General features: G+C 44.0%; 1 protein-coding gene across 3 annotated transcripts in view; it reads right to left on the reverse strand.

The window, feature by feature from the left end:
* The window catches only part of COMTD1 (catechol-O-methyltransferase domain containing 1), a 172,211-nt gene that overhangs the window by 50,301 nt on the left and 96,145 nt on the right, over positions 1-25,765 (reverse strand). For all 3 annotated transcript variants that reach the window (XM_040435745.1, XM_040435746.1, XM_040435744.1), the window contains 2 exons: positions 18,680-18,779; positions 15,314-15,432 (listed from right to left, as the gene is read on the reverse strand). In XM_040435745.1, coding sequence (XP_040291679.1) covers positions 15,314-15,432; positions 18,680-18,779 — 219 coding nt within the window. The remainder of the gene's footprint in view (positions 1-15,313; positions 15,433-18,679; positions 18,780-25,765) is intronic.

A 25,765-nucleotide genomic window follows, 5' to 3' on the forward strand; every position in this document is an offset into this window, starting at 1 on the left:
ACAGATGTTGTGGCCAAAATGGCTATGTATCCAAAGCCTTAGGTCACCTACAAACGAGCGCGGGTGAACGCACATAAGATCCGTGCAGATTTATGTGTGTTTCTGCAGCATATCCACACCAAAATCCGCAATTTCTGATTTTGGTGCAGAATAGATGTGGTTTTGCCACAGATCTCACGCTACTATTGAAATGTAATTATTTCACAGCCACCGAGAATAAAAAGCCCCCTGAGAAAAGCTGGTGTCTCCTCCTGCCTGTACCGATGCTATCCATTACCATACAGGGCGCAAAACCAAAATGGGGGGCATAGCAGGACAACACAGCATCCGATATGAAAAAAATTCCAGCAAATAACATCTACTAATAATGCCCTACAGTGCCAGGTACTTATACTGTATTTGTAATGTCAGGACCGGGTAAAGGTCCTCTTTAAAACACAATTTTTCTCTGCAATGCAGACACATATGAACATTTGACCAATACAGATGCCTTCAGCTGCTAAGCGCACATGTAGCAGGTCGGCCAGTTTTATAGGTATAAATTTGCTGACAGATGCCCTTTAAATGTAATATGTAGGTAAGGCTGGGTTCACATCACCGCTTAGCTTTCCGTTCTTCTGATCTGTCAGAAGAACAGGGGAAAACCCCCCTCAAAAAAACGGATCTGTTATTTGGAGCATCAGTTATGATCAGTTTCCATCAGTTCATGTCAGTTCCATCAGAGATGGAGAATCATTTATTTTTAAATGAAGAAAGAGTCCTGCATGTAGTACTTTTTCTCCCGTCAAAAATAACTGATGCAAACTGATCATAACTGATGCTTAAAAACAGACAGATTAGCGGCAGGGGAGTGCGGCAGGCTGTTCCAGCGGGTAAACAGCCTGTCTGACCCGTCCTGCCTCTAGTTCACGTGTGCTTCCGGACTGCCGCTCCGTCCCCATTGACTATCATGGGGGCGGAGTTCCGGCAGCAGCGCACGGCGAGAGGCAGCCGGACTAAAAGTACGACATGCAGTACTTTTAGTCCGGCTGCCTCTCGCCGTGCGCTGCCGCCGGAACTCCACCCCTGCCCCCATGATAGTCAATGGGGACGGAGCGGCAGTCTGGGGTCACACGTGAACTAGCGGCAGGACGGATCTGACAGGCTGTTCACCCGCCGGACTCCCCTGCCGCTAGTGTGAAACTAGCCTTAGTTTTTAGTGTAAAATGATGCTCAAAATAAAGCATCTGTTTTTATATTTTTTCTGTTCTTCTGACTGATCAGAAGAACGGAAAGCTAAATGGTAATATGAACACGTAATATAATATTTGGTGGTGGCAGTATAGGTCTAAAAAAAAGTCCCCATGCCTGTTTAAGGCTACTTTCACACCAGCGTTTTTGCTGGATCCGGCAGGGCTCAGCAAAAACGCTTCCGTTACTAATAATATAACCATCTGCATCCGCTATGAACGGATCCTGTAGCATTATCTTTAACATAGCCAAGACCGATCCATCATGAACTCCATTGAAAGTCAATGGGGAACGGATCTGTTTTGTTTTGTGTCAGAGAAAATGGATCCGTCCCCATTGACTTGCATTGTGGGTCATGATGGCTCCGTTTTGCTCCGCATCCCAGGACGGAAAGCAAACTGCAGCATTCTGCGGTTTGTTCTCCAGTATGAGAACGGAATGGAATGCATTTTGGAGCATTCCGTTCTGCTCAGTTATGTTTTGTGCCCATTGACAATGGGGGCAAAACGGAAGCGTTTTTTCCCGGTATTGAGACCCTATGACGGATCTCAATACCAGAAAATATTAACGCTAGTGTGAAAGTAGCCTTATGGTGTTTTCACATGTACCATAGTATTTTTAGTAGTGTTCTTCTGCACTTAATTTTTTGCAGCATTTTTTGCTTTAATCCCTTCAGAACCATGCCATTTTTTACCTTAAAGAGGACCTTTCACTAGAATAAAACATCTAAACTAACTATACATACATGGAGAGCGGCGCCCAGGGATCTCCCTTCACTTACTGTTATACCTGGGCGCCGCTCCGTTCGCCCGGTATAGCCTCCGGTATCTTCATAGTTAGGCTCCACCCAGGGGAACCTGCCGGCGTCTCATTCTCCCATGCTGTAGCGCTGGCCAATCGCAGCGCTCAGTTCATAGCCTGAGAGAAAAAAAAGCCTCTCAGGCTATGAGCTGAGCGCTGCGATTGGCCAGCGCTACAGCATGGGAAAATGAGACGCCGGCAGGTTCCCCTGGGTGGAGCCTAACTATGAAGATACCGGAGGCTATACCGGGAGAACGGAGCGGCGCCCAGGTATAACAGTAGGTGCAGGGAGATCCCTGGGCGCCGCTCTCCATGTCTGTATAGTTAGTTTAGATATTTTATTCTAGTGAAAGGTCCTCTTTAAGTACCAGGCTATATTTTGAAAATTAAAAAATATCAAATTTACCAAAGATTTTGAAAAATTTGCAACTTTCCAAATTTCAATTTCTATACTTTTAAAATAGATAGTAATATCTCTTAAAATAGTTATTACTTAACATTTCCCATATGTCTACTTCATGTTTGGATCATTTTGTAAACAACATTTTCTTTTTTTGGGACGTTAGAAGTCTTAGAAATATAGAAGCAAATCTTAAAATTTGTTATAAAATTTCCAAAACCCAATGTTTTAAGGACCAGTTCAGTTATTAAGTCACTTTGTTTGTGGGGCTTACATATTAGAAACCACCCATAAATCACTCAATTTTAGAAACTACACCCATCAAGCTATTCAAAACTGATTTTACAAACTTAGTTAACCCTTTAGGTGTCCGACAAGAATTAAAGGAAAATGAAATTGCTAAATTTTATTCTTTTTTGCAGATTTTCCATTTTAATCAATTTTTCCTGCAACACATCAAGGGTTAACAGACAAAAAAACTCAAATTCTTTTATCCTGATTCTGAAGTTTACAGAAACACCCCATATGTGCTCAAAAACTAATGTATTGGCACACAGCAGGCTTCAGAGTGGAAGAGGCAGCTTATGGCTTTTGGAGAGCAGATTTAGCTGGAATGGTAATTTGGAGGTATGTCGCATATGAAGACACCCAGAGGTGGCCCTACAGTGGAAACCCCCAAAAAGTTACCCTATTTTGGAAACTACACCCCTCAAGGAATCTTTCAAGGTGTGCAGTGAGCACTTTAACCTCAAAAATGGTTCCTAGAATTAGGAAACACTTGGCAGTGAAAATGAAAAATTGCAATTTTCTTTCAAGAAAAAGTTGCTTTACACCGACATTTTTCACTTTCCCAAAGGGTAACAGGACAAAATGCACCACACATTTTGTTCCCCATTTACCCCTGAATATGGTAACACCTCATATGTGCTAAAAAAAAAATGATGTAAGGGTGCACAGCAGGCTTCAGTGTGGAAGCAGCATCATATGGCTTTTGGAGAGCGGATTTAGCTGGAATGGTAATTGGGAGCTACGTCGCGTATGAAGACACCCTGAGGTTGCCCTATAGTGGAAACCCCCAAACAGTGACCCCATTTTGGAAAGTGCACCCCACATTTTCTCCCCATTCAGGAAACACCCCATATGTGCTTGTAGCCTGCTGTATGGGCACACAGCAGGCAAACAGCAAATTATGGATTTTGCTGGCCTGAATTGGCAGACATGGATTTTAGGTGCCGTGTCGCATTAAAAAAAATTCCTGAGGTCCCCAGAAATAAAATAAAAAAACAAGAAGTGACCCCATTTTTAAAAGTGCACCCCCGTACGAACATTTTAAGTGGTGGAAAGGGCACTTTTGACCTAACAGGTGTTTCACAGAAATGAATATGTAGTGGTTCGTGAAAAGTGGATATGTAAGCTATGCGGATTAAATCAGAGATATAAGGTGGTAAAACTACAGGGTACATAAAGGATTAAATTAAATTCGCCATGGATGTGTGGTAGATTTTAAAACAATCCTACATGCACAGGCCAGGTTTCGCAGTGGTAAATGGTGTCTTTCCTTTTCCCCCTTTTGGAACACACCCTGCATCTTTTTTGGGTCCTTCCCTTCCTTGCTGTCTGGGGGACTTGACCTGGAAAATGTTGCCCTGGTACAGCACAGACACCATGACTTCCTGAAGTACTGGGACCCTCCCTGGCCTGGCTTTGAAAAATAGGGCCTTGATAACCACCTCTTAGAACTTAAGGAAAGTTCCTGTGTGGCCTGCAGATTGAAATAGCACATACGCATTGTACATTGCCATCTGTACAATGTGTACGGCCAGCTTTTTGTACCACACTTTTGTTTTTTGTGTGGCAATGTAGGGCTTCAGAACTTGATCTGAAAGATCAACCCCTCCCATGTGCCTATTGTAGCCCAGGATGCAAACTGGTTTGGGGGTAGTGGTTGTGGTACCTCATACAGGAGCAGGGGAGCTGGTGTTGGTGTGAATGGTAGTCAGTAAAAGGATCCCCCTCTTGTCCTTGTACTTAACCGCCAGCATGTTCTAATGGAGGAGAGCCCTGCTTTCACCCATTTCCAGTGGTTGCCCTACCTGGGATCTAGGGAGGCCTCTCTTTTTGCGCACTGTGCCGCAAGCCGCAGTACCTCTGGTAGTTATGGACATGAATAGGGGTATGCTGGTATAATAGTTATCCACATAGAGGTGGTAACCCTTATCCAGCAGTGGGTGCAGTAATTCCCACACTATCTTCCCACTAACTCCTAGGGCGGGGGGGGGGGGCATTCTGGGGGTTCTATCCAGGAATCTTTCCCTTTGTAAATGAGGAACTTGTGGGTGTACCCGCAACTACTCTCACAAAGTTTGAAAAACTTTGCATCACTGAGGAAGGAACATACATGTTTCGAAACACGTCTAGTGGCGGTTTCATGCGGGCAGTGTGGATGGTGATTTATCGCTGATACGCGAGGAGAATTATCAGCTGAAATCGGCGTTCCGGAGATATCAGAGCGCATGCGCCGGTAGAAGGATAGCGGAGGATGGCACAGCTGAGAACCACACCGAGAGGCTGGAAGGAAGATCAGCCTGAAAACTATATAAGGTCATGAGTAACATAGACCATAGTTACATTTGAGTGTGGTTCAGAATAAGTGTACTTCAAGCACAACTTATATATTTGGATCATTTTGCGATATGCAAGCATGGGTTTGAACATTATATCAGCACGTACATGCGAATTAATTGCAACCTAGTGGATTGATCCAAATAGACACGCGAATATAGTGTCATAAATTATACGGACATATCTAAACCTATTCATATCAAGTAATTGAATCAAGGGAAACAAAATCACATACCACCTAACCACATGCCTAAAACTAAGTAACAGTATATGAAAACCGCATTTATTCTATTTTTTAAAACTATATATGCATGAGCTCCGCATTCAATTGGGACCAAGTTTATCAACCTAATATAAGGACTTTTATTACATAGAATTGTATTTGGGGATTGTTATTTTAATGTTTTTTATATATACACTCACCTAAAGAATTATTTGGAACACCTGTTCTATTTTTCATTAATGCAATTATCTAGTCAACCAATCACATGGCAGTTGCTTCAATGCATTTAGGGATGTGGTCCTGGTCAAGACAATCTCTTGAACTCCAAACTGAATGTCAGAATGGGAAAGAAAGGTGATTTAAGCAATTTTGAGCGTGGCATGGTTGTTGGTGCCAGACGGGCCGGTCTGAGTATTTCACAATCTGCTCAGTTACTGGGATTTTCACGCACAACCATTTCTAGGGTTTACAAAGAATGGTGTGAAAAGGGAAAATCATCCAGTATGCGGCAGTCCTGTGGGCAAAAATGCCTTGTGGATGCTAGAGGTCAGAGGAGAATGGGCCGACTGATTCAAGCTGATAGAAGAGCAACGTTGACTGAAATAACCACTCGTTACAACCGAGGTATGCAGCAAAGCATTTGTGAAGCCACAACACGCACAACCTTGAGGCGGATGGGCTACAACAGCAGAAGACCCCACCGGGTACCACTCATCTCCACTACAAATAGGAAAAAGAGGCTACAATTTGCACGAGCTCACCAAAATTGGACTGTTGAAGACTGGAAAAATGTTGCCTGGTCTGATGAGTCTCGATTTCTGTTGAGACATTCAAATGGTAGAGTCCGAATTTGGCGTAAACAGAATGAGAACATGTATCCATCCTCTGATGGCTACTTCCAGCAGGATAATGCACCATGTCACAAAGCTCTAATCATTTCAAATTGGTTTCTTGAACATGACAATGAGTTCACAGTACTAAAATGGCCCCCACAGTCACCAGATCTCAACCCAATAGAAAATCTTTGGGATGTGGTGGAACGGGAGCTTCGTGCCCTGGATGTGCATCCCCCAAATCTCCAGCAACTGCAAGATGCTATCCTATCAATATGGGCCAACATTTCTAAAGAATGCTATCAGCACCTTGTTGAATCAATGCCACGTAGAATTAAGGCAGTTCTGAAGCAAAAGGGGGTCCAACACCGTATTAGTATGGTGTTCCTAATAATTCTTTAGGTGAGTGTATGTATGCAGCATCAATGAAGGAAAAGCACCTGCAAATTACTGTGAGCCAGCCATATTTATTTATTATTTATTTATTACAACTGGGGGTGGTCAGTGGGCCGTGCTCCAGAAGAGTTGGTGAGCATTCTCGAATTTGGTATTGTTTTAAATCTTTATGCCATACCTTGCCCGTTTGCTAGGCAGGTACTGGCGGAATCTAACCCTCCCTTTTGAAAAGTAATAGGGACTCATTTACACAGACATTTTTATCAGGGGTGCACACCTCAGCAAACCTGATGTTAAAGTGGTCAAGGACAGGGCTAACCTTGAACAGACAGTCAAATGTCGAGTCGTTATGGGGTGGGCACTGTGCATTGTCGTTGTAGTGTAATTGTAGTGTGGAATTTCCAAATTGACTCAAATTGCTTCCGGGTCATGGTGTTACTGTAAATTAGAATCTGGTAGAAAATGTCCGAACTCCAATATTGTCTAACTGTTTTTTTTTTACAACGCTCATATGCAGCACGAGTCCCCAAAACTTCATCATCTCTGCTGCACTTACTGGGGTCCAACCTAGTGGTCTAGTGTATGGCGATGTAGGGTTCTGAACAATTAATTGTTGGGTGTATAAATTGGTTTGGGCCACCATTACATTTACAAAAACTTCAGTGAAGAAGATTTTGAAATTTTTTTAGTTCAGTGAAGCCCGCACAATCTATCTGTATTCTGGAGCTGCCCTCAAAATATGGAATTTGGGGCTGATAATCGTCAGGGGGTAGGGTCTATAAGGGTTCACTCTGGGGGGCTGCCTCCGCTGCTACCTTGAGGCGCCTTCTAGAGGGTCCCTCATCAGCGGATGATGATGATGAAGGGGTAAAGGAGTAGATGAAAGTGGCATCCTCTTCTCCGTCACTGGCAGACTCAGTATCAGAGGCAAGGATGGCGTATGCCTCTTCAGCTGAGTTGGGACGGACGGGCCATTTTTATTTTATTGAAGTGTGACGTGTGAAACGTGTAAACCTTTATTTATTGTGAGGGGTGTATATGTACTGCTTTCACACGTGAAGGGGCTTGTAATAAATTTGTAATACAGAGAAAGGGCTCATGCACACAAACGTATTTTCTTTCCGCTTCCGTTCCGTTTTTTTTTGCGGACCATATGCGGAACCATTCACTTCAATGGGGCTGTAGAAAATATAAAAGTCACTCCGTGTGCATTCCTTTTCCGATCGTCCGCATGGCCGTTCCGCAAAAAAGTAGTGCATGTCCTATTATTGTCCGCAAATCACGGTCCGAGGCCCCATTCAAGTCAATGGGTCCACAAAAAATACAGAACGCACACGTTACACATCCGTATTTCATCTGTATTTTGTGGATTCATACTGTAGAAATACCATGCCTAGCCCATATTGCTCAGGTGTTTGGTGATTAATAGGTTACTGTTTCTGTATACGATCCGCAAAAAACTGATCAAATACAGAAACCATACATAGTACATAAGGCCGAAAAAAGACATTTGTCCATCCAGTTCGGCCTGTTATCCTACAAGTTGATCCAGAGGAAGGCAATCCGGATATGCGGATATGTTTTGTGCAATAACGGAACGGAAGAGGACTTAAATCATATAAAAAAAAAAATAATCAAATATGGAACAACGGATCAGTGAAAAACGGATCGCAAAACAACAACGGTCGTGTGCATGAGCCCAAAAGGAGTAGAAAAAAAACCCATACGGATATGTTTTGTGCAATAACGGAACGGAAGAGGACTTAAATCATGGGAAAAAAAAAACTCGAATACGGAACAACGGATCAGTGAAAAACAGTCCGCAAAACAACAACGGTCGTGTGCATGAGCCCAAAAGGAGTAGAAAAAAAGTATAAAAAAAATATTACAGGTGCAGGATGCACGCACAAAGATGTTGATTGCATGCAAAAATCTACACTAATACTACCTAACTAAAATTGATTTCTATATATATGTATATGGATATATATTGTGGGGATTTGCTCTGGTAGGCAGCTTAGCGGACGCAGTATAGAGGCATTCACAAAGTCTTTAACTTAAATAGTTCCGTGTTTATTCACACAAAAGGCAAAGCAAATAACAGTTCGCAATATTGGTGTATGTTCACACCATGGAAAGTCCACAGAACACAAACGCTCAACTGGCAGTTTTTTTTATCAGCCATCCACTGCAGGCTTTAGGGGGCCTGTTTTCCAGCAATGCGGCTCTCAGTCCTTTAGCATAGCACACCTCATGCAGATCCCAAAACCACAGCGTCTCCACAGCTTCACTGTGAAGTGGAGGATAATCCACTCAGTTGAGACTGCTGGCTGGGTTTTTATATCCCAAACCAAAACCCGGCCTAGAACGTGGGGAGAGCCACCCACCCTGCACTTTGGCTGCTCCTAGTAAGAGCCTGCCCGGATCTACAGCCATACTAAATAACAAATAGTGTCAGTCAGCACTAACTGCCGCTGACACTTAAAATTACCGGCTCTTACCTCACCAAGGCCAGGAATCTCGGTGACACATACCTTCCATCAATGACGGACCCTTGCGCCTTCCTACATACCTCCCCCCCTTTATTCAACTCTGAGGGGGTGAACACTTGCCAGACAGTGTACGCGGGACAGGGCATCCGCGTTTCCCTGTAACCTGCCTGCCCTATGTTCCACAGAAAACGTAAAGTTTTGTAAAGACAAGAACCACCTGGTGACCCGAGCATTCCTCTCTTTGGCTTGGCTTATCCACTTGAGAGGGGAGTGGTCAGTCACCAGACGGAACTTTCTCCCCAACAGATAATAGCGGAGAGACTCGAGTGCCCACTTGATGGCCAGGCACTCTCTCTACACTATACTGTACCTAGTCTCGGCTGGGGTAAGCTTTCGACTCAGAAAAACAACGGGATGTTCCTCCCCATTGATGTCCTGAAAGAGTACAGCTCTGAGTCCTACTTGAGAGGCAACAGTCTGTACCACAAACTCCCTCTTGAAGTCGGGCATCAACAATACCGGGGACCCATACAGGGCCGACTTCAAAGCGGAGAAAGCCTTTTCTGCCTGCTCAGTCCACTGGACCATCAGTGACTTGCGTCCCTTCAAAAGGCCTGTCAATGGTGCGGTGACTGTAGCAAAATTGGGGACAAACCTCATATAGTACCCCACCATACCCAGAAACGACTTTACTTGCCGAGTAGTGACAGGTCGGGGCCAATTCCTAATTGCCTCAATTTTGTTCACCTGAGGTTTGATCATTCCGCGCCCAATTACATACCCCAGGTACTTGGTCTCTTCTAACCCTATCGAGCACTTTTTTGGGTTAGTGGTTAAGCCAGCCTTCCTAAGGGAGTGAACTACAGTCTGTATTTTAGGTAGGTGACTTTCCCAGTCGGTGCTGTGGACAACGATATCGTCCAGGTTCGCCGAAGTGTACCGACGATGTGGACGGAGTACAATGTCCATTAGCCTTTGAAACATGGCGGGAGCGCCATGCAGACCAAAGGGTAATACCTTGTACTGATACAGCCCCTCTGGTGTGATGAAAGCCGTTTTTCCTTGGCAGCCTCTGTCAAGGGTACCTGCCAGTACCATTTGGTGAGGTCCAACACAGAAAAATACCGGGCTTGGCCTAACTTCTTAATAAGCTCATCTACTCGAGGCATGGGATACGCGTCAAACTTGGACACCTCATTCAGTTTGCGGAAATCGTTACAGAACCGCAATGTCCTGTCTGGCTTGGGTATTAAGACTATCGAACTGGCCCATTTACTTTTTGATTCCTCGATGACACCTAGATGGAGCATTAGCTGCACTTCCTCCGTGATGGCTTGTCGCCGAGCTTCGGGTACCCGGTATGGTTTTAACCAGACTTTTGCCTGAGTGACAATGTCATGCCGGATTATGGACGTGCGTCCAGGGAGGTCCAAGAACACATCTCTGTTCCGACTAATGAACTCCCTGGCTTCCTGAGCCTGTTTAGGAGGAGAGGCTTTCAGCAATTTTCACTGTGGCAGCCACTTCCCTTGCTTCAGACAGAGGGGCCGAAACCGCTTCCCCCGTGGGCTGTCTTCCGTACAGGTTTCCCTATCTTTCCAGGGTTTGAGCAGATTCACATGGTACACTTGCTCCAGCTTCAACCTCCCTGGCTGGTGTAACTTGTAATCTACCTCTCCAATTTTTTCGAGGACCTCGTAGGGCCCCTGCCACCTAGCTAGGAACTTACTGTCTACGGTCGGTACCAGAACCAACATCCGATCACCAGGGTTAAAGTTCCATACCCGAGCCTGACTATTATAGACCCTACTCTGGACTCGCTGTGTTGCCTCCATATGCTCCCTAACCAGAGGCAACACTGTTTCCATCCGTCCCTGAATCTGGGTGACGTACTCAACAACACTTTTGTGCGGTGTGTGCTGTTGTTCCCACGCCTCTTTAGCGACGTCCAACAGACCGCAAAGGTGTCTGCCGTATAGCGGTTCGAAGGGCGAGAGCCCAGTAGAGGCCTGGGGCACTTCTCGCACTGCGAACATGAGATAGGGCAGAAGATAGTCCCAGTCCCTCCCATCCTTAGACACCACTCTTTTTAACATATTTTTTTAGTGTTTGATTAAACCTCTCTACCAGGCCATCCGTTTGCGGATGATACACGGACGTCCGTAGCTGTTTTATGTGGAACAACTTACAGTTCCCTCATGACCTTGGACATAAACGGGGTCCTTTGGTCAGTCAGAACCTCCTTAGACAGACCCACTCGAGAAAACATCTCCATTAATTCCTTTAGCTATGAGTTTGGCTGATGTATGACGCAGCGGCACCTCCTCCGGGTACCGAGTGGAGTAGTCGAGGACGACTAAGATGTGTTGGTTCCCTCTAGCGGACTTCGGTACTGGGCCTATGAGATCCATAGCGATCCGCTTGAATGGAACCTCAAGAATCGGGAGAGGGACCAGGTGACTACGGAAATGTGGCTGGGGGCTGGTTATCTGGCAAGTTGGGCAAGACTTGCAATACTCTTACACCTCTCTGAACACACTGGGCCAGTAGAACCGCTGTAGAATCCGGTCCTGCGTTTTCTGCTGGCCCAGGTGTCCCCCAAGAACATGTTGGTGGGCTAACTCCAACACGAGCTTGCGATACGCCTTGGGCACTACCAGCTGTTCAATATGCTCACCCCGAAGTTGATTTACCCGGTACAGCATCTTCTGTTGAACCACAAAACGGCAGAACATAGACTCGGCCCCCGGTTGTTGCGGCTCACCCTCAACTATACCACATTTTCCCAGGCTCGAGATAGTCGGGTCCAGGTGCTGTGCTGTACCAAAGTTATCTCCAGAGACGTTGAGGTCTGCCAACTCCGGACCTGGCGGCAAGTCCTCCACATCTCCCACCATCACACTTAGTGGGGTTGTCTCCCCCTTTTCCACCAAAGTTGCGGTCACCCCTACCGCTGGCCCTTCGGACTCAGGTTCCCAGGGTTCTGGTCTCCCCCCTGAGCCGGGCCACTCTGCTAGGGTCACATCTGTCTCCCGGGTATCGGTAACTTTCGTATTCGGCTATAGTCTCTCCCAATTTTTAGTTCATAGTGCAACTTTGTGGCGACAACCACCTCATGATTCCACGTGCCGGTCACCGTGGATAGTGACACCAGGGCGGTGGGATAGTCCTTTAAGTCTCCATGGATGCACACTACCCCTACTTTTCTGCCAGTATACTCGGCAGGCTGCACCAGGGCAGCTCTTACCAGGTACACCAGGCTCCCTGAGTCCAGCAGCGCCACTGCCAGGGTATCTCCCACTTGCACCTGGCACAGGTGACTATTGTCTTGGGGTTACCGGATGCACACAGTCTCCTGGCATATATCTAGGGGCGGTAGCCAAAGTTAGTGGCCATGGGTTCATTCTGATGGGGACAGTCGGCCCTTATGTGTCCAGGCCCGTGACACCACCAGCAGACCACCGGGGATGGGTCTGCAGGGGGTACATCCAGGGCGGGTTTGGCTGGCACCAGCCACTGGGCCTGGGGTGGAGATTTACAGGGTTAGACTGGCCCCCTCCCAAAAGAACCCCCCTGCAGATTTCTGGTGGCCTTGTAGCGCTCCACCAGGTCGACCATCTCTAGGGCATTACCGGGAGACACCTGGCGATCCAGTGCTGGAGAGGGTATGGCAAAGCCCTCCAGAACACATCCGCCAACAGGCGGTCCAGCATAGCAGTAAGACTCAGTACGTCAGGCTGCAGCCATTTTTGCAGCCGGCGTAGCAGATCATAATACTGCGGTCTGGCGGGTTTAGCCGGGTTAAATTCCCACTGACACACTCGCTGTGCCCGGAACAATACATTCACCCCCAGTCTTGCCAGAATCTCACCTTTTACGGTCAGGTAGTCGGCCGCTTGGTCAGCTCAGCTGGTAGGTCGAAAAACACCTGCTGGGGTCTAGATGCCAGAAACGGAGCGATGACCTCAGCCCATTGGTCTCGGGGTAACTTCTCCCGCACGGCCACCTTTTTGAACACCGCCAGATACGTCTCAACATCGTCCGATTAGGTCCTCTTAGGGCATCGTGGACGTTCTGGGACGCTCCTGCAGCTTGTAATGCCATCACATGCTGTAATAGCAGCTGGTTGGTTTCCTGCTGCTGCTTGTTTGCCTCCCGCTGCTGCAATTTAGCCTCCACAAGGGCTTTCACGACCGCCTCCATTTTGTCAGGCTTCATAAAAGACATATGCCCGGGGAAAAAACAAACTTTTCGACCTTTAGGCCAGCCTCACTGCGTTTGCCTGCATCCGACACCAAATGTGGGGATCTGCTCTGGTAGGCAGTTTAGCGGACGCAGTATAGAGGCAATCACAAAGTCTTTAACTTAAATAGTTCAGTGTTTATTCACACAAAAGGCAAAACAAAATAACAGTTTGCAATATTGGTGTATGTTCACACCATGGAAAGTCCACAGAACACAAACGTTCACCTGGTTAGCAGATTTTCATCAGCCATCCACTGCAGGCTTTAGGGGGCCTGTTTTCCAGCAATGCGACACTGGAGTCCCCTGCCTGACATCGGGGAAGACAGGTGCTGACTAGTTCAGCACCGGTCACCTCATCATGAACCCCCCTGGCCCCCTGCAGCTCCATACTGCTTCCGGCGCTGCGATGTGCCGGTCTGGAACGGCCAATCGCAGCGCTTGGAGCTGCAGGGGGGGCGGAAATACATGATGCTGCTCTTACCCAGTATGGATGCCTGCTGGTAAGAGCAGTCATTGTGCCTTGGTTCCCCTGCGATCCTGCCCCAGAACCCGGCAGACCTTGTGCCGTACGCGCCGTCCTTAAGTCACGTCCAGCTGCGCCATACATGTATGCCGCGGGTTCTCTTTGGGTTAAAAATGCCAGCTGCAGATGTTAGCTAAAGATGAATGGGAAATATGAAATGCAGAATATGTTTTTTTCCTGCTGATATTTTGCTAATTAGGTACCATTTTCTTGCTTATTTTGAAAAATTTCCATACTTCTGGAATGAAAAGTCCGCCAGCCCCTGACTAGAGTAGTTTTCACTCCTCTTTTAAGCTTGTTTCCAGGCATTAATAGTTGGAAATTTGCCGGGTCACAAGTGGTGAGGACGGTATATATATTTTTTAATGCCAAAACTGCCTTAGCAAAGTTAATAAATGACTCCCATTGCTTTTTTGTTTTTGCCATTTTTCACGCCTTTTAATATCATGAGTATAACCTGTACGGTGCGTTCACATGTGGCAGATTTTGTTGCAGAAATCTCTGACTGAAAATCTGTTCCATTCACTAAAATGTGATTCTTTTGGTGGCAGGCACATGGATTTCTGCAAGTTTCACTCAAATGAATGGTATTTCTTTTCAGTCACAGAAATGTCTGCAACACAATCTACTGCATGTAAAGGCACCCGTAAAATAACTACAAGCTCATATACAGTATGATATAGATTCATCACACACAGAGTGATCTATATCACATCTTTATTTATTTTAATGTTGATGATTATCACTACAGCTAATGAAAACCAAGAAGTTAATTTCCCAGAAAATTAGATTATATAATGCCAATTAAATGTATTTATTTTTTAATACAGAAATGTTGGCCTACTGAAAAGTATATATAGTATATGCACTCAATACCAGTTATTGGAGGCGATCACCATGTGTCACTGCTTAGGTGTTATGGAATCCCAGGTAGCTTTGATAGCAGCCTTCAATTCGTCTGCTTTGTTGGCTGGTGTCTCTCATCCTCCCCTTAATGGAACTGTACCGACCCTAGGCTAAATGTGTGATATTTGCACAATTTTATTTACAATTAGTCATTGACTATTAGTTACCACAGCCTGCATTTGCCTATTCATAGTGCTGAAAACATCACTTTTATGCCACCATTTATGATTTCAAACAATGTAGCAGAGGACACACTGTTTAGCTACAATGTTGCAATTGACACTGTGCAGACGGTATTTGCTTGTTCAGGAGGCAGCAGTGTGAACCTCTGCAGCACCCCTCCTATTATACAGGTACAGTAACTTCAAACGCTATATCTCATTTGTCGCTACAGTGTGCCTCTGCTATATTAAAACAATCAAGCTCTGGCCACTGACATGTTTTGCCAGCACTCTGGCGTCTTTAGGGGATTGGGCAGCATGCCCATAATGATGAACATTAAAAGAAATAATCGCTAGAAATAGATCACTCTGTGTGTAATTAATCTATATGACTTTCACTTTTTAAATTGAATTACTTAAATAAATGAACTTTTCGATGAGATTCTAATTTATTGAGATGTACCTGTAATTAATGCCATACCTCTCTCCAAAATTCCCTTGCATGACTTATATCTTCTGTCTCTCGCACATGTGCAATTAGCTTTCCATCAGATGGCAACACCAAGGCAAGGACCAAGGGGTTATAGCCATAGCTGCACCCTGTAGTAAACAAGAAGCATCATTTTGTAGCGGACAGGCAATGCAATATATTGTAATCATATGTACTTCAAAATCCTGAGGCTAAAGTGAAAACACAGTTATGGGGCACCATTATACAAAATGGCACAGTGTTCGTGGAATAGAAAATAGTGCACATGGTGTCTGGCCAGCAATCTTTATAAGTTCTTCTTTGGGTAAAATCACACATGATGTGGTTTTACTGCAAATATATATGATTTTCAGATGCTTATGTTCTACTATTTACATGCTTTTTTGTGCTGCCATAGACATGTATTTTAAAACTGCACCTATGTGTGAAAAAAAAATCACATGGCAGTGTAATGTTCCACCACATCACTGCTGCACTTCCACAAAAAATGCTGGTAATGTGTAATCTTACCCTGCAATAGAGTACCTTCACATGTGGGACTCCCATCAAAACGACCCCATTTAGATAAATGGAATTGCTTTTCATTTGCGGAAATTTCTGGAACAAAATCTGCCCCTTTTGAGGCACCCTTGTGGGTGACTTCATTTTGGACATTTTGGTTTGTGGCTTGATGCAGACTATTTTATTTATTTATTTCATTTTTTTCCCTCTCCGCTTTCCAATAGACTTTTTTTAAACTTTTTTTACTATTGAGTGCATTTTGGTTTGTGGCTTGATGCAGACTATTTTATTTATTTATTTCATTTTTTTCCCTCCCCGCTTTCCAATAGACTTTTTTTTTACTTTTTTTACTATTGAGTGCATTTTGGTTTGTGGCTTGATGCAGACTATTTTATTTATTTATTTCATTTTTTTTCCCTCACCGCTTTCCAATGGACTTTTTTTTACTTTTCTGTTCCCATATTTTTTTAGTTAAAATTTTACTGCGTTCACTATTATTCTGCAGGTCAGTACGATTACAGTGATGCCAAACTTTAGTATTTATTACTTCTTAAAAAATAAAAACTTTAAATTAACAAAGAATAAAGATCCACTATGCACAATACATTTTCATATTTTTCAAACTTTCTGTAATTTTTAGCCCCCTTAGGTAACTGTACCATGTGATCCTTGACAGACTGACTGCAGGCAGGGCTTAACAGGCAGTTTGCTATTGCAGGCCTGGGAGCCAGCTCCTTGATCTGCTCACTCTGACCTGAGCACTCAAACTCCTGCTCAATACAGTTACACTAGTGATTTAATTGTGAGCCTCTACTGTGGGAAATGCTGCACACATGATGGGGAGAGTCATGAAGAGAACAGCGCCTGCAAAACGGAATTTTTTTAACAAACTGGTGCCTCCTTGTTCTTTCACTATACCTCTTCTGCTTCATTTCCTGGCACAAACTCAGACACAACAATGAAGGAGCATTAGCAGCGTCAAGCTTCTCAGCCCCTTACCAAAGTGACCATGCATTCCATGCTAGATTCCCTGAGAGCTTCCTTGAAGGCATGCTAAAAGAGTTTAAGAGAGAGCTAAACTACTAGCAGTAATAGATGCCAACAAAATCCTGGAGGTTAAGATTATCAAACTTACTGCAAAATACAAGACATGGAGTGTTACCAGTGGCGTAATAATGTTCTCCTGCAGGAAGTGATAAAGTCAGTGGGTGCTGATGCGCTGGTACAGCTGCTTAAAGATCTAAAAGTTGCCATCCCATCTGCAACGGATTTGGACTTGACTATTGACGAATTCACAGAATCCCAAAACCATCTGGATTTGATCCTTCTGTACTCAGAGACGTTTTGGCAAGGATCCTTTTTTACTAAGTCAAAGACTTATTGCTATGCACCTTATGGCTAAAACCCACACCCACGAATATATTCAAAGGAATCTCAATGTCCCTAGATCTCTTAGTGGCCACATTAACTAAATGCAGAGAGTTTGCTGCAACCACCAAGATCCTCCAAAACCAGATAGGATTTTGTAGGGATTTTCCTGTGGAACTCCTGATCCTGTACAATGGCGTGCAACACATCTGCCGTACTCCTTAATCAGCCTCTCAGAAGCTACTTGCCTGGGACATCCTGTCTGATGTACATTGGTGTCCTAAGGGGGCTACTAACAAGCATGACAAGATATATTGTCTGATAGCAAACCTGAATTGGCTTATCAGTTGGTAGCTCACCGAGTTCTTTAAGGTAATAACATCTGGGCCTCTGTATGTTGCCTGTTTTTACCCCCTTCATAATAATGCAACCACAAGAGCAGTGAGACTATGGAACTCTCTGCCTGAGGAGGTGGTGATGGTGAGTACAATAAAGGAATTCAAGAGGGGCCTGGATGTATTTCTGGAGTGTAATAATATTACAGGCTATAGCTACTAGAGAGGGGTCGTTGATCCAGGGAGTTATTCTGATTGCCTGATTGGAGTCGGGAAGGAATTTTTTATTCCCCTAAAGTGAGGAAAATTGGCTTCTACCTCACAGTTTTTTTTTGCCTTCCTCTGGATCAACTTGCAGGATGACAGGCCGAACTGGATGGACAAATGTCTTTTTTTTGGCCTTATGTACTATGTTACTATGTTACATGGACAGGACTATGGACGGACAGCTCAGTTTTTCTATGGCTACGTGCCTTTGTTTTCTCTTCTTTTTCTAGGTTTATCCCTTTATTTCTTGCATATGGTCACAATGTGTGCTATATCTCTGAAACTGGTGTATGTTCGCCCCTTCTACTGGGGAGAGGACCAGAATGATGTACAATTTTGCATTATGGGATTGAAAAAATACTTTCTGAATGTAAGGGGTTAAACTCTCAATTTAGATTTTTCTCTGTTTTATTATCTGTAAAACAAAATTCTTTAATAAAAAACCTAATGAAAAAAATAAAACCTGTATTGGCATTCAGGTTTGCTGAGGTTATTTTGGTGCAGCTACAGTTTTTTACTGGTGAAACATTTGCACAATCTGAATACACCTTTGCATGATTTATGAATAATGCTCTAGTGATACATTTACCTCTGGTGCATCTTCAGTATGGAAATGCAGTTAATGTGAGAGAAGCAAACCACATCCACAAAATACCCAAATGCAAAACACACGTAATGGCGTATTTCAGTTTTAACAGATATAGTTGGCCACAGACAGTTTCCCATCCTCTGAAAGTAAGCAATGAAGGTTCTTATTGAATTACAGTAAGGAAAGATCTTGAAAACTGGTAGGGATTGATGAAGAAAGCGTTTTTAGTAAGTTGTATAACTCAACTGAAATACTCCTTTAAGTGAATGTGCTGAAGTATTTCACATGAATTCTCACCCATTTCCAAAATGTTCTTAGAATTAATAAGCTTAGCCAGATTTGCCAACAGTTGGGCAGCGTCACTGCTAACATCCTGAGAAGCGGTCCGTAAAAGATACTGGAAACAAACATAATTACATATTATGTATGATCAATATACTTTTGTACAAAAGTGCTTAGTTAAAAAGGTTGATAATGAGAAAACAGTATACAATACCATGTCATAATTGTTTGCAATAATAACAAGTTTATTCATTTTTTTTTCACCCATTGGGTGACAACTACCGGTAAACTATCATTATTATTATTTATTTTAAGAGAATCTGTCAGCGCTAGTTTGGGAGGTGTTTTAGATCTGACAGATTCCCTTTAAAGCACCATTAATTCCAGGGTACTTTACATATGAAAAGGGTTTAATAAAAAAAAACTGTACAATAAGCATGAACTAATTAAGTGACAGACTGATAGAAGGGGAAAGAGGACCCTGTCCACAATGACTTACAATCAACAGGGGAAACTTGTGACTGCAATTTTACAGCAATTTGCACACCATTTTCTGTAGCCATGGTTTCAAGCTGGACCTATCTAATGTGTATTAGAGTTTCCTGACTCTGCCTGATGACTGATATCATGAAAAAGGAGGGTTGGGTTTGCTGGATACCGGAACCTTTTGTTCTCATTAGAGTTATGCCACCACCAAAAGTTTCTGGCACCAACTTATTTACCTTCACCCATTGAGAACATATGCACAACTGGCTGAGGTGAGTGTGCATGTTTATTGGGTGTTGGGGAAATATTAGCTGACAGATATTTTAAGAACATGACCATCTTAAGGGGTGAATATTTTAAAACATAGAGCTTCAGTCCTAATATTACTGGTCTGCCACAATAGTAATAATGCCAAGGTATCAGGCTGTTAGTTTTGTACATTATTGATATTCTGTATTTAGACATCCAATAAACTGGCTACTGAGAAAGGTTTGTTGTATGTGAGAATTTAACATTGTATTTAACAATGACTTCCCTTAACGTCTGGCAGCAGCACATACAATTGGGCTTTAGCCACATCCTCTGAAATCGTTAGGACATGTGTTAGTAAGGTCACACATCTTAATTCCTATATATACTTCTTCCATACCCATAGTCCCTTTATTTAAGTCCTACCTTGGTAGGATGGGAGGAGAATGACTAAAAGTCATTCACATGTGGTAGGTGACACTATGCTGCTTATAACCTCTTTCTCACCTTAAAGGGGTATTTCGGTTACCATAAATATAACTTATGTTTTAGACTAAATCATCACCAATAATTACCTAATATAATGTAAATTTCACATATTTAGCATTCAGTAGTTATAAAAGTAGTTTTTCTTCGTCTGCTAACCACTGTTTCCTCATAAATTACCATGGCATCGACCTGTAGTTCTGAGCCTTTGTTAGGTCGAGCATGCTCAGTGTGTTGCTTTCAATTCTCCATCTAAATGTATTGTGAAACAAAGGGAGTGTTAGTGTGTTGGTGATTACTGAGTAGAGGGGGCATGACAGGACTGTGATATCAGGCAGCCAATCAATAAATACTCGTGAACAAGCACAAAATCACAGCAGGAAATCTAGGCATTGTGAGTATTGTAGTCTTTGAAGTTTTGTGAAAGAAGATCAGGCGTCATGATACTCTGTGTTTTTTTTTTTTTAACAATAGTTTTGAAAATGGTACAGAATACAGTGAATATAAATAGAATCAAGAAAAAAGGTACAAAAAAGACACCAGGAAAGCAGACTGGGCACTTAAGGAGGGGAATTTTCCACATAAGGAAACAATAGACATACGTCAGCAAGATATTATAATGTATTTTTTTTAAATTAGATGGTATCTACTGTTTATCCAGATATTCCATATACTGTATTTTTCGCCCTGTAAGACCCACTTTTTAGTCCCCGAAGTGGGGGAAAATGTCAGTGCGTCTTATGGGGCGAATACTAATGAACGCTTCCATTATGTGGGCTTGTCTTTTGCAGGACAATCTGCTCTTTTTATAAATACCATTTTTTTTTTTTTATGGTGTTCATCTAATGGGGTAGATCATGTGATACTGTTATACAGCAGGTTGTTATGGATGTGGTGATACCAAATATGTCTTTTTTTTCTATTTTTTACAGTTTTTAAATTTGAAACTTTTTTTTAATAAAACACAATTTTACACTTTTAGTGATAGTTTGTGAAGAGTTGAGCACAATTAATTTCACAGGGTATGTGAAAATGTGATCTTGTGAAGCATGCAAGTTCTTTTCTTCTTGTCAATGTCGTGGGGGACAAATCAGAAAAAAAAAGCTTATCTAAACTTTTCAGGAACATTCTATGAATTCATAGCAGCTTTTATAATGGCTTCTTTTAAATGGTACAAATGGAGCCTTGCTAGTAGATCCATTGGAAAAATGGCAGAGAGGGATTTTGGTTTCGATACTTTGTGAGTCCCATTAAATCAGTGAGATATTATTTCAGCTGAGTCTGGCATGTTCTCAGGAATATTTTGAAAACAGATATTATTTCTTCTGAAATTATCCTTGAAGTCAGCAGGCTTCAGTTTGATTGCAACAATGTCCTCCTCTATCTCATTATGCCTGTGAGGGAAAGCATAATGACCATCGACCAGACTGTTATGTGTCCCAAAAATTCCTCTATCTTTTCCTCCAAATGCCATGAAGTCAGAATGTATGGTGGATACAGCCTCCCTTATATCTTGTTGAATTGACTCTTAACTCCCAGAACATGCCTCTTAAATCAGACAAGAAAACATAAGTTTCTGTAATGGCAGCTTGTTTCCCCACCCTGCCAGACAAATCAGTTGGTGCTATGGTACTCACTATACCTGAGCGGGCTACAGTGAATCTTCGGGGAGTTTGTGCCTGCTGAAGCGCTCACATGGCTCAACAAAGATGGAGAAGCGCCTCCCAACTGGTGGGAATTGGCGCCATCATGAGAAGCAAGTAAGTTTTGCCAGGCTGGCACCTTTTCTTCTGCTTCTGGTCATGTCTGCCTGGTCTTCTGGCTGTTGGGGAGGTTTAAGAGGAAAGTTAGAATGCAAATTGCAATGCTTACTGCTATTGCTGTGAGCGGCTTGTGACCACTGTACGGAGCTCCTGCTTTATGCATCCGCTCCTTTCAGAAACTGGCCATGCCGCCACCCCACTCTCTTGTTTTTCATGTTTTGCTCTGATGGAGAACCAAAACATCCTCCAGGAGGCTCCCTTGCTTGTAACAGAGAGTGTGTGCAGATTATCAGCCTCTCAGGTGGCTTTGATCATGGAAGTCCGTTCTCTCCTGCTAAGGGTATGTTCACATAGAGTTGTTGCGATACCAAATTTTTTATTCGATTTTGATACCATAAAAAAGTATTGCGATACCCGATACCATTCGATACCACGAATTTCTTGTCATTTTTCTTTATTTTAAGAAAAATCCAATAGCATATCAGAAACTGATATATTGATATAAATCAAAGAGTTTCCAACATTTTCATCAGATTATCATAATAGGAGTGTGATTGTTCCAAACAATACATTAATACAGAGTGTTTAATCAAAGATAAATTCACTTTAAATCATTGACCATAGCTTATAAGAAAGCTTATAATGATTTGAATATTGAAAAGAAAAATCAATAACATACATACAAACTAAAGACGGGTTGTGGTTTAAGTGAGGGGGGAGGGGAATAGAAGGGGATAAGATTATAATTTTTTTTCTGTTTCGGCGTTTACCGCATCGATTTTTTTTTTATATTTTAATATTAAGTTTGAATTTTTCTGACGTGGCGATATGTTTATTTATTTATTGTTTATATATTTTATATGTGCAATTGGGAAAGGGGGTGATTTATACTTAAGTAAAAAAAAACACCAAAATATATATATATTTTTTACACTTTTTTTTATTTAATAACCATTTCCCCCCTTGTCCTATTCACCCTGATAGAGCTCTAATAGGGTGAATAGGACTTCACACTGTCCCTGCTGCCCTGTGCATCAGACTATGGCAGCCAGGGCTTCAGTAGCGTCCTGGCTGCCATGGTAACCGATCGGAGCCCCAGGATTACACTGCTGGGGCTCCGATCAGAAGCTGCCACTAACACCAATGAAGAGGAGGGGAGGGGACCCTGTGGCCACTGCCACCAATGAGGGGGAGGGGGGGGGACCCTGTGGCCACTGCCACCAATGATTTTAATACTGGGGGGTTGAGAGGGGCGGGCGCACTGTGCCACCAATGATTTTAATGGGGTGAGGGGGTTGGGGGAGGGTGCACTGCGCCACCAATGATAATTAAACCTTAATACAGGAGGCGGGTACTGGCAGCAGATCAGCAGCAGTTAACCCCTCAGGTGCCGCACCTGAGGGGTTAACTGCCGCTGATCGCAACTCCCTGTCAGAGGCAGGGTGCCGGCTATGCGATTCTGCTGCCGGCACCTGCCTCCGGTATTATGTGTTAAAGACGACCTTATATGGATCCAGACTTTAAGTAGCAGGCTACACAGAGCGGCGCCCAGAGATGTCCCAGCACTTACTATTATTCCTGGGCGCCGCACCGTTCGTCCGCTGTGCCCCATTACTGTCTCCTGCTCCATATGCTAATTACTATCAGAGCAATGGGGAGGAGACATCAGCTTCTCTAGTGGGCGTTCCTTCTCCCTGGCTGTAGCGCTGTCCAATAGCAGCGCAGCGAGTAGGAACGCCCACTAGAGAAGCTGATGTCTCCTCCCCATTGCTCCAATAGTAATTAGCATATGGAGCGGGAGACAGTAATTGGGCACAGCGGGCGAACGGAGCGGCACCCAGGAATAATAATAAGTGCTGGGACATCTCTGGGCGCCGCTCTGTGTAGCCTGCTACTTAAAGTCTGAACCCAGGAAAAGTACTATCATTGGTGGCGTAGTGAGCCCGCCCCTCCTCCGCGCTCTCATTGGTGGCAGCTTCAGCGCGGTACAGGGGGAGGGAGAGACTGCTTCCTTCTCCCCTGTGCTGCTGAGAGAACATGAGCGATCTCACAGCAGCACGCTCATGTTCTGTAATACTAGACTGCGTAGCAGCGCAGCCCAGTTTAAAAAAAAATGGAAATCCCAGTATCGTATCGATACCGGGACAAAAGTATCGATTGGGTATCAAAATTTCGGTACCCGCAACCACCCTATGTTCACATGCTGTTTTTTTTACATGGTTTTCAGCGTGGTTTCGGAGCTGAAAAGAACGCAGAATCTGTGCTAGAACCGCCTCCCATTGTTTTCAATGGGAGGTCGTGCCACAGTTCATGCAGCCGAGGATATTTCCCATGCGGTTTTCCAGACAGCACCAAGAATGTACACGTCCATTCTTGGTGTAGTCACTGCACGGACACCTTGGAAAGCCACACCGAGAGCAGGACCGCACCATTAAAAATTAAAACCGCGGCCAAAATCCAATTCTGATTTTTTTTAAGCTGTTTTTGTGAAGTCAATATCAGGAGTGAATCATAATAGGAGAGAGAGCATTAAAGACAGATAATGCTTCTCCTCTTTTTTTTTAATCCACTTCTGGTCTTGGCTTCTAAAACTGCATAAAAAAAACCTGGTCCACCTCCACCGTGGAAAAAGTCTATGGTGTACCAATATACCTTAGGATTTTCCTGCCAATTATCAGCGCAGGGCGCAATATGAACAGCACAGGCAGCACACTGAATGTGGGTAGCCTATTATAGCTAAATGATAAAGTACATGGAAGACATACCATTGGACTGTAGTATTCAGGTTAAGTTGCCATATTGGCACTTTGCAATAAATAAGTTGGTTTTGGGTTGCAGTTTGTGCACTCTGTCTTTAACAAGTTCGCCATCACTGTTCTATAGGGTGAACATGACGATCAAGGTGGTCCCACACAGTGGGGTGCTTAGGTTGTTTGGCACCCGGGGCAGGTCCTTTCTCTGGCACCCCCCCCCCCCAATACTTAAAAAAAATTGTACCCCCTCACAGTAGTATTGCCCTTATTGCAAAACCTTCACAGTAGTTTTCTACAGATTTGTGCCCCTTTCACAGTTGTAATGCCCTCTTTGTGACCCCCTTCACAGTAATAATCCCCATTGTGCCCCCTTTATAGTAATAATGCCCCTTAATAGTAGTAATGCCCATTGTACCCCTTCACAGTAGTAATGCCCATTGTGCCCCTTTCACAGTAATAATGCCCTCTGTCTCCTCCATAGCATAAAATCCCCATTGTGCCCCCTTAATAGTAGTAATGCCCTCTGTGCTAGTAATGCCCATTGTGCCCCCTTAACAATAATAGTGCCCTCTGTACCCCTTCAGCATAGAAATGCCAATTGTGCCCCCTCCATAGTAGAAATGCCCACTGTGCCCCATTCACTTTAGCAATGCCCATTGTCCCCCTCCAGAGTAGAAATGTCTATTGTGCCCCCTCTGTTAAAAAACAAAGAAATAAAACACAGTAACTACTTGCCTTGTCCTGTTCCTGAAGCTCACAGTCCTCTCTCCCCTGCAGACACAGATCGCTCTGCAGCACTGTGTGGGCGAAGCTTATGCAGATTTCCAGGCTGCAGGCTCCGCCCACACAGGGCGGCAGCGCGATCTGTGCCTGCAGGCTGAATGGTGGAGTAGGGAGAAGTCTAACTGCTTCACCATTCAGAGCGCCGCCGGCCTGAAGGAGGGGAGGAGTGTCAGGAACTGAGCGATGAGTGACCGGACTCAGCGTCCTACACTCCAGCAATGAGCACTTCCATCTGTATTGATGGAAGCGCTCATTGCTTCTGGACTCTGGCACCCCCTCACAGCCGGCACCACGTTCCCCCCTTAGCACGCCACTGGTCCCACAGATTAGTGATGAGTGATGAGCATGCTCGGCCAAATACCTGTTCGGCTCGAGCATCGCTATGCTCGGCACATGGCGGTACTCGGTCGAGTACCACATGTGCTCGAGCGCCATGCTCGAGTCTCCTTCCCACACGTTTTGCGGCTGCGAAGCACCAAATAAACGTGCAGGTAAGTACTGCCATCACTTTAATGCCAGTAGCCATGTTGGATGCTGGCATTACAGTGATTGGCTGGCCGGAACGCGTCATCAAGTGCTAT

The sequence above is a fragment of the Bufo bufo genome, chromosome 6 (genome assembly GCF_905171765.1).
Source record: "Bufo bufo chromosome 6, aBufBuf1.1, whole genome shotgun sequence".
Lineage (NCBI taxonomy): Eukaryota > Metazoa > Chordata > Amphibia > Anura > Bufonidae > Bufo > Bufo bufo.